Source organism: Rhododendron vialii, chromosome 9a, assembly GCF_030253575.1.
Source record: "Rhododendron vialii isolate Sample 1 chromosome 9a, ASM3025357v1".
Taxonomy (NCBI): domain Eukaryota; kingdom Viridiplantae; phylum Streptophyta; class Magnoliopsida; order Ericales; family Ericaceae; genus Rhododendron; species Rhododendron vialii.
Genome location: NC_080565.1, coordinates 3,240,159 through 3,250,282, shown reverse-complemented (window position 1 = coordinate 3,250,282; position 10,124 = coordinate 3,240,159). Strand labels below are relative to the sequence as shown.

The 10,124-nt window shown below is 35.4% G+C and overlaps 1 protein-coding gene across 2 annotated transcripts; it reads left to right on the top strand.

The window, feature by feature from the left end:
* Positions 1-1,744: 1,744 nt before the first annotated feature.
* On the top strand, positions 1,745-4,522 carry LOC131301972 (putative disease resistance protein RGA4). Of its 2 annotated transcripts, none has more exons than XM_058328514.1 (3): positions 1,745-2,750; positions 2,901-2,976; positions 4,190-4,522. In XM_058328514.1, exons 1-2 carry the CDS (start codon positions 2,219-2,221, stop codon positions 2,918-2,920), a joined length of 552 nt encoding a protein of 183 aa, XP_058184497.1. In that variant the 5' UTR covers positions 1,745-2,218; the 3' UTR covers positions 2,921-2,976; positions 4,190-4,522. The 2 variants fall into 2 exon arrangements, with proteins under 2 accessions (XP_058184497.1, XP_058184496.1); XM_058328513.1 differs by having other exon boundaries at positions 4,068-4,522.
* Positions 4,523-10,124: the final 5,602 nt, after the last annotated feature.

Genomic DNA, 10,124 nt, shown 5'->3' with positions numbered 1-10,124 from the left:
AGCTTGGATTGCATGGAGTGCACATTGAGACGTCCCTTGAGAGCTTCATTGGAATCATTAAGGAGGTGTTTATCATATAGTCTAATTCATGTTGTATACTTGACTCGCAATTGAAGGTTGTATCTTTTGGTTAGAACATATGTAAAGTTATGTCTAAACTCCTCTCCTTGATTATTGTGAAGCCCCTTTTTGTGGAAGATGTTTGGGAGACTTTATGTAAAAAAAAAAAAAATTTAGAGAGGAGAAGAAGAAGAAGTGACTTTGATTCGTTGTTTGGATTTACATGACATTTAAGGGTAAATATAGTTGAGAGAAAGACTTTTGTTGTAGAAAATATATTATTATTTTAGTTGAAAATTGAGGGCGTGACAATATATATATGAAGTATATAATAAAATATATATTACACTATATTATAATAATAATATTATTATTATTATTATCATTATTATTATGTGGCTCGTGAGCCTATACGAGCCGAGCTTTTAGGAGCTCGAGCTCGGCTCGTTAAGCAAACAAGCTAAAGAAGTGGGCTCGAGCTCGTTCGTTTATATGTCGAGTCGAGTTTGAACAAGCTCATCTCGAACCGATCCACGAGCCGCTCGCGAGTGGCTCGATTCATTTGCAGCCCTAGGAACTACCTCAAGTTGATAACTATTCCAAGTAATGTGTTATCCATTCAGCAGTATTGCTAATTTAAGCTCCGTTTGTCTTGACGGAAAATATTTTTACCTAAAACTTTGTACATGTGAATGAGTGTGAATTAATTTTATTCTTCGTGGTTTGAGTGCACTCGGCAAACTTAAGCTCCAATTCTATTGGAACAACCACTCATTTTTACCACCATACTCATACAAAACATATTCCCCTGTTTTCTAATTACTAATACCCTTATCAACATTATGACCAAACTCAAAAGAATCCACCACCTAAATCGGTCTTAAAAGGACAAAACTTTATTTTCCACCATTCGTTTTTTTTTTTTTTTCCTTCCTTCCACCAAATAAATTAGTCTCACTACGATGTTAACTCACCAAGAAGAAATCCAAAAATGTGACAGTTGTCCATCCCCTAACTTATTTAATATTATTTTGTTTTCCTTTGTTTGGCTGTTGGACCACACACAGACCTACCCATCGCATAAGTGTGGATCTCTTTCACCCCTTTTAATTTATTTTTACTTCAAAATAAACACCAAAAAGTCATTCAATTTTCCCCAATCGATTCTGTGATTGACTCCAAAGTATTTAAACGGTAATTTCTTTTAGTGTTTATGGTGGAATGTTAGAGAAATTGCGTAAAATTTCTGGTTTAAGTTAGATTGGTGTTGTCTAAATCATAAGTTGTTGCCAAGGGCCTGAGGTTATGAGATGGGATTATCAAGCTAGTAAGTCCTTAAGACGCAAGTGCATAATTTCACTAGCAAGCTAGTTCGTACGTCCTTAAGATGGAATGACGTAATTTCACTTTCTGATTCTTGCTTCTTGCTTCGTAAGTCATTTTCCTCCCGTGGAGATAAAATATTTCATCTTAAAAATATTTTACTCCAAGTTTATGCGGACAAAGAATCTAAATTGGTGCAATTTTTTGCGGGAAATATTTCTATCCAAACAAACGGAGCCTCAAGAGAAGATTTGCTTTTAAAAAAAAAAACAATGAATTCCTAATGCTTTGTTTGGAACTTGAGAAAAAAGAGGGAAGAGAAGAGAATATCACAAGGAAGAAAAATGTGAGAAAAATGAAGGGAATATTTCATTGCACTTTAAATACTCTATTTCGACATTTTGTTCCCTCTTTTCTTTCAAACCAATCAAGGGGTGAGAAATTCTTTGAACTATCCCTTCCTTCCTCCCGTTCCAAACAAAGAGAGATATGACAATAGTGGAAATAGAATGGCTGAGGTATTTGCCAAACCAGCTAGACAACCTAGGGTTTCTTGAGAAGTTACAAATGTGTATATCATTGCTATAAACTGATGGATCTAATTGACGAAACAAAAGCAGCATTCAAGGGCTTGACGTCCTTTCAACAACTTTCAATTGGATGGTGTGATTAGTTGACATGTTTGCCAAAAGGGGTGCTACAACCAACCCTTGAAGAAATAAGAATAAGCTCGTGTACAAACTTAAAAGTGCTGAATCCAATTGACGAAATAGAAGCAGCATTCAACGGCCCCAGGTCCCTTCAACGACTTTGGATTCATGATTGCTCAGAGTTGATGTGTTTACCGAAAGGGCTGCTACAAGCAACCCTTGTAGATATATGGTTACAAGACTGTCCAAAGTTAAAGACACCCAATCCAGATGCATTACGCAGCCTCACATCCTCCAAGGAGCTGCGGATTACATCCTGTCCAAATTGGGGGAGTTGTTGGGAGGAAGGGTTGTTTTGCACCACCAGCCTTCAAATATTGGATATAGGTGAATTCGGAGAGGATTATAGACATTTCCCCTGGCCCTTCACAAGTGCTGCATCACAACCATGGAGCCATTTCACCTCCCTGGAGTATCTAACTTTATGGGGATGGCCAAAGGTCAAGTCTCTGCCTGATCAACTTGTGCACCTCCCTGCCTTGAGATATTTGATAATATTGGGTTTCAGTGGGTTGGAATCTCTGCCGGAATGCTTGGGTAAGCTTTCATCTCTTCAATCTTTGCTAATACTTCGGTGTCCCCTTCTTGAGAAAAGATGCGAAAAGGGAATTGGCGAAGATTGGCACAAGATTGCTTGTATTCCATCCATTGAAATAGGTGATTTATTCTTCGAATTTCATGTTTCATTGATTTACACTCTCTATCTCGGATTACGACACAAGGGCGTGTCTTGTTCATGTGTGTGTGTGATAATACATGGAATATATTATCTGACCTAATTCTTTGGTGTGATTATGGGGCTTTCAGGTGGAAGGACAATAGTGTGAACTGAAGTCTACCCTCTGCACGCAGATAAAGCATGAAAGTCCCTTGCCAATCATGAGTAATTTCTCACTTTTCCTGCATTTCGACTAGTTACTCTTTCAATGTTTCAGTCGTTAGGATTTATAATACCTCAGTTGAAGAAAGTAGTTCTTATCTATTTAGCTCCATATGCAAGTGAAATGGTTATAGTACATTTTCTTGTGTTCACTGAGCATTCAGTGTATAAATTGGAGACCAGCTGATGACACATCCTTAGAATCAACTTAAAGTGTGCTAGTACCTCTTTGCATAAATTTGTAAGACTAGCAAACAAATTAGCAATGAGACCCTTTCCCCCCACCAACCTCCCACAAACACACCCCCCCCCCCCCCCCCCCCCCCCCCCCCCCCCCGTCCTTCCTTTTTTGCACCATTCTAGGTACTTTGGGTTCTGGAGTCTTTTCAGACAGTGCAATATGCCATGTCTGTGTCTTAAATTCACGGTAAGACTTGGGTTCTCAAAAGACTTATTCGTACATAAGCATTTTGTTAACACTTTTTTCAAAATTTATTTGCTTAGCTTTGACTTCCTTGTCTCTGCTCATATTTTTTGTAAACGTTTGGCTGCTGGTTGATCGACTTCAAATTGTCTAAAAATTAAAAGCTTGCGATATGAGCCCTTTTCTTCATTGCAATCAATTGTTGTGAAATAAGACTCTAGTTTATGCAAAATAGCTGAGCCAATCCTAAAATCTGGAGTTAGACGTTATAAGTGCATACATTTTTCGTTCGATACTTAAGTCTTAGACGTTACTTCATAGCTTCTTGAAGTATGCTAGTTCATTAGGAGTGCTTGCACTACATTTGTGGCCGTTCGCCTTTACATCGAGATATTATCCCTACCGACGCACAGATTAATGAATGCACTCTTAAGGCCATTCGAGTTTCCCTTCGACCTAGACAATCTCATTTGCCAATTCCGGTTCATGGCTGACGGAATAAGAACAGGACCAATTTCAGAAACCTCCTTCCAGGGGTTGGAAATCCATTTGAGTCACTGCTGTGAACTATGTCGCCAGCTTAACAGGCACGAAATTGCGAAACTAAAACCAGTACCATTAGCATTTTACCACATTATCAAGGGTTATACGATTTGTTTTTGAACCTCAGGTTACATGATGATGACCCTTTCAAATACATTGATGAGTTCATGAAAATCTGGTCCCTGGTCGCGGATTAATGACTTCAGCAGTTATGCCCTTAAGTTGATCTTGTTTCCTTTCTCTTTGAAGGACAAGGCCACAGATTGGCTAAGCAGTTAGCACTCAACCTCCGAATTCTGAGCAAAGCTGAAGAATTACTTTTCTATAGGTAAGACAACGGTATCAGTGAGCCATCAATCAGTTGATGAACCAAGTACTTTCATGAAACTTGCGAGAGATGAGAAGATGTGATGAATGGTTAGAAGTTCATTTTCATTCTATATTATCCTAGGATAGTATTGTACTTGTATTATACTAGATTTCTCCAATTTATGCTTAGTTGTTGGTTAATGGGTTACTAGTAATTCTTTCTTTGTGAAACAAGTGACTTTGGTGATACCAAAGAGATTAGAGTTGACGATTGATCAAGCTTTCAAGAGATTTATCAAAGTCTATGGGAAAAGTGCTACTACCTCCCTCTCAAAATTTTGGTCCCTTCATGGAAGCTCAATTTCTTAAGGAACACAATCATTATTCTTCAAAACTACCCAAAATTACCCTCCTTCTTGGAATGCAATGATTAACCATTGCGACAATCCCTTGGGGTTTTTTATGAATGAGACATTTCTTTTTCGAAATTTCATATTAATGAGCAATCTCGCAGTTCCTCTTAGAAAACACAACAAATAATAACTATGTAAGTTACATGTTAGAAATGTGTGATTTGTTCAGAGTAGCCTTACCAGCAAGATACAAAAGAGTTCAGAATTAATGGATACAAACCAAGATACAACAGAGATCAGAATTAATTACATTATACAACAGACTACAGAATTAATGGATAGAAACCTAGAGTAAGGCCATCCACAGTAGTATAATCAAAAATGGATAATCAAAAGTTGACAAATCAGCTTTTGATTATCCATTTAAAAGGTTGCTAAGCTTAACAATGTTGAAGTCCACAATAGTCACTTCTAGTCCATAACTAAAATAAGGGGTCCACTACAATTTTACTCTCTCTCCCCTTATGTTTTCCACCATTGATCACTTCCCTCCATTAGTGTTTTTTTTTTTTTGGCAAAAATATATCGATTACCTCCATTAATTTTGGGGAAGAAATTGGTGACTTCCATCCCTCATATTATGAATTTGGAAATAAAATAATGTACTCAAAAAAAAATTCAGATTTGGAAAATAATGTACTCAACCACGGGGAGAGGAAAGGGAAAAAAAAAAAGAAACGGAAAAAAAAGGTGAAATACCTTAATCTGGCGACAATGAGTTGAATTGTAGATGATCGAAAAATATGAGCTTCACTTTTGGAGAGAAAGAAAGAAAAATAGTTTGTGAATGAAGAAAATGAGATATAGAATAGGCGAAGAAGAGAAGAAAATAGCATTTGAAACACGCGTATATACAAATTTTTAAACTAGTTAACTTATGTGGTGTGAGATCCACAAATTTTGATTATTGAAAAAAGTTTCTAATTTTGGTTATTCAAAGCCCAAAATTTGATCATTTCTAAAAATGTTGTTAAGTTTGATTATACCATTGTGAACCTCTTTTACACAAACAATATTAACTTTAAAAATAATTTGTTTTTAATTATACCACTGTGGATGGCCTAAGACACACTAGCATCTCTCTCTTTATATTAATATAGTTATTGATGATAAAAACATGACCTTTATGGATTTCTTAAGCTTTATTTATTTAACTTTTTTACCTTGAATTGTACAACGGTTGACAGAAAGTTGAAAGTAGCATGTCTAGTGATTGAATAATGGTACAGAGGGTAAAGAGGTTCTCGGGTAACAAAAATGATCAGTCCCCAACATTTATTTTTGGGAAAATTTCAAAAAAGCCCCTGAACTTTCTGACAACTTGCAAAAAAACTTGAACTTTCACTATTAACAAAAAAACATCTAAACTTAGCATTCCGTTAGCAATTAAACCCCTGCCTTCCAATTCCGTCAATTTTTAACGGATGGAGCTAACGGAAGGCGTTAACTTTTTATTTTTTTTTACTTTTTACATTCAAAAATTACTTTTAACTCTTTTTTTTTATTGGTAAATAAATATGCAATAAAGTTCTTTTTTTTTCTTACTATTTATCAAAAATTACTTTAACTCTATTTTTTACTATTTACAAAAATAACTTTAACCACCATCTTTTTTGTTACTTTCAAATTTTCTCTCTCTCTCTCTCTCTCTCTCTCTCTCTCTCTCTCTCTCTCTCTCTCCCTCTTTTTTTTTTTTAGAACTTTAACCCCACTCCACCAATCAACTGCCAAAGCTCTAGCTCTAATTTTAGAAATTTGAAATTACTCTTTTTTTTAGCATTCTTGTTTTTTATATTTTTTACTTCCAAAATTACTTTTAACTCTTTATTTTTAGTAGTAAATAAATATGAAATAAAGTTTTTTTTCTTACTATTTATCAAAAATTACTTTAACTCTAATCTTTACTATTTATAATAATAACTTTAACCCATTTTTACTATTTATTGCATATTTATTTATGACTAAAAAAAAGAATGAGTTAAAAGTAATTTTTGGAAGTAAAAGTAGTAAAAAAAAGAAAAGGTTACAAAGAGGAGGTTAAAAGAACTTTTGAATTTCTGAAATTGTGGCTAAGGCTTTGGCGGTTGGTTGTGGGGTTAATTGGTGGTGTGGAGTCGATTCTAATAAGAAAAAAAGGAGGGGGGGGGGGGGGGGGGGGGGGGGTGGGGGGGGGGGTGGGAAGGTAAAATTTGAAAATAAAAAATAGGGTTAAAGTAATTTTTGATAAATAATAAGAAAAAAAAGAACTTAATTGCATATTTATTTACCAATAAAAAAAGAAAGAGTTAAAAGTAATTTTTGAATGTAAAAAGTAAAAAAATAAAAAGTTAACACCTTCCGTTAGCTCCATCCGTTAAAAATTGACGGAATTGGACGGCAGGGGTTTAATTGCTAACGGAATGCTAAGTTTATGTGTTTTTTTTTAATAGTGAAAGTTCAGGTGTTTTTTTGCAAGTTGTCAGAAAGTTCAGGGGCTTTTTTGAAATTTTCCCTTTATTTTTAGTTGGTTGGATCAAGATATTATACTTTGACTCTGAACAAATTGGTAAAGACTTTGAGAATGCTTGGGATTTAAGGAGATGACAATAGAAGAGAATATCTATCTTTGCACTGTGCAAGACCAATTAAGAAGTTAAGAAAAAATGGCATTAAATCGATTAAATCTGTCACTACAAGATTTCTGATAGCGTCATCCATTAGCTGCTGGATTAATCCCAAGATACGAAGTTTCTCGTTAAATCCAAATCTAGGTGTACAATTCACCAATGTCAATTTCGGAATAAGACACAGAGCAATACATGTTGTCCCACATTATGTACATAGAGGTTGGGTATGCGCTCCGTGTGTGCATACATGTGTGAATACGTGGGGTGTGAGGTGGTTAGTTGAGCTCCGAAGAAAGTCATTTGTGTCGGTGTTCGTCTTTTTGTGCCCCGTCTGGATGAAGAAAAACATTTGATGTTTGGTAATTCCGTGGCCGTCTAAAGCGCTGCCCTTGTTGTTGGAAGCGACACAACCGAAGATACCAACCTTCACAATCTGTACAGCAGAGTAATGTCGGACTCGACTAAAAGAATTTAGTGAATTGGGAAGACCAATGGAGGTCAGGTACCAAATGGGGTCAAAACGACCTTTCTGTTTGGGGCCGGCTCTTCGTCGGGTGGGTGTTAGTGTTATTTTATGGGCACGAATATATAGGGCAATTTTGGAAACTAAAAAAGTAGGAAAAACTTCCGCATTTTTCAAAGTAGAAAGTAGATTATGGAGTTTCTTACCTGAGTGATGAGTTGTGCTCGATCCACTATATAGTAGTAATTGTTGTGCTTTCTCAGAAATGAAAAGGAAACAGCTGGGCCATGACAAGGCATCCAACAAATAAAGCTAAAAGCTAAAGCTGGCAATGCAAGACTTTCGCTCTTGTTTTTTGATCGGAATTGCCAAGACTTTAGACTCCAAGCTAGTCCTCCTCTTTATAATAATTAGAATAAACGATTCAGAATGTGTTTGTGCTTGTGTTTCAATTCTTAAAATATGGTATGATTTCTTCTCAATAAAAAATTATAGGATACGTTTCGAATCGGGATACTCTATTATATCGTAAGATACGTCATCATATCATAGGATTTCTATACAAAAAAGATACGGGGTGGGATACATATTGTTTTTGGAAGCTGACGATACGAATCGTAAGATACGTATCCTATATCGTAAGATTTTAACAACCATGTATGGTAAGACCAATAATGAACAGCCGAATTAACCCCAATATATGCAGTTCCTCCTTAAATCCAAATCTATAAGGATTAAGAAACACTATGCCAAATATTGCCTTCGCCGACAGTTTTTTTATTTTTTTTTACTGCCTTACCGGCCGTGATAAAAAACCGCCGCAAAAAGTGATTATAACCATTTTTCACAATCCAAAACCATTCATTTGTGTATGGTTTGCTCAATCCGAAGAAGGCCAGTCATGACCTTCAAAATTCTCTCTTAGACTTTCTGTCATTTGTGTTCTTTTTTCAAGGTTGTTAAAGTAGTTAAAAGTGTCTAGGATGGTAGTTAAGGCTGCTAAAGATTAAGCCAGGGCAGCCTTGTACGTGTTAATTGTATTGTGTTGTATGGACTTGGTTTATTATTTTATATGTTGGGTTGAGCTGTTTTTTTTTTTGCTGAGAAAATTAGATTGCCGGATATTTGTAAATTTACATGATAAAAAAAAGAAATTTGCAAAAATGCGAATTTTTTTATTTTTGTCTCGAGAAAAGTGGACCATTATAAAAAATTTATTGGATTGTGTGTTTAAATGATGTGTTTGAAATGGTTTGTACTTTCCATGTCAAAAAAAAAGAAAAAGAAATGGTTTGTACTTTCAAAAATTACCGAAGGATGAGTTGTACTCCACTCAGAAAACACACACACACCCAAAAACCCAAATATTACACACAACAAAGCAGTAGAAGACATACAACAAGAAAATTAAGCTAAAAAGCTGGCAACGACAAGACTTATGTCTTTGTTTTTGATCGAATAAACAGAGAAGGGAAAAATTTTCAGTGTGTATCACGTTGTGTCCGCTCGCGCATCTGATCCGTTCATTACGTGTTTGAACGGCTCGGATTTGGTGAGAAAAAAAGGAGAGAGAAAGTAAAAATCAATAAATCGATTCGGCTCTGATCCGTTCATTACGTTGTGCCCGCTCGCGCATCGGATTTGGTCCGTTTGGAGCAACAAAGAATTAATCAAAGCAAATAAAACTTGTTTCCACAATTCGTAATGCCTTACCGATATCGGGTTAAACTAATTTTTTCAAATAACCCATAAAATAAAGATTAACGAGCGGTTTGAATTATCTTTATGGGACCCAAAATGACACTCACAAAAAATCAATAAATCGAGAGTCCGAAGTTATGTGGTTTTTTCACTCACAATTCCTAACATCTGACCAATATTAGGTTGAGCTAATATTTTTTAGAAACCCATAGAAAATATTTTAAGAATAATGGCTGGCTTGAATCATTTTTATGGGAGCCAAAATGGGCCAAAAATAATAAATTAGTAATCAGTTATCGAATTTAGCAAATAGAAGAAGAGCACAAAACTAGGACCTGAATGATTCAAATAGCTAATTATTTTTAATATATTTTACGGGTTCTTAAAAAAATTAGCTCAGTCTGACATTGGTAGAGCGGTACGATATGTGAAAAAATCACTTAGTTGCAGAGTAATGATTTATTGATTTTTTTTGGGAGCTCATCTGTCCCACCAAAATGATTCGAGCCGCTGATCATTATACTTGAAATATTTTTTATGAATTTCTAAAAACATTAGTTCAGTCCAATATCGGTGGGGTGTTACGATATGTAAAAAAACCACTTAATCTTAGACTAATGATTTATCGATTTGTTGTGGGACTCGTTTTGGGTTCTACAAAGTTGATTCAAATTACTTATTATTCTTAAAAA

What these genes read in the sequence shown, in the direction of transcription:
- LOC131301972 (XM_058328514.1), top strand. Translation starts at nt 2,219, where the DNA reads ATGTGTTTACCGAAAGGGCTGCTACAAGCAACCCTTGTAGATATATGG. An exon ending in TATTCCATCCATTGAAATAG is followed by an intron (nt 2,751 to 2,900) that starts GTGATTTATTCT and finishes TGGGGCTTTCAG; the next exon opens with GTGGAAGGACAATAGTGTGA.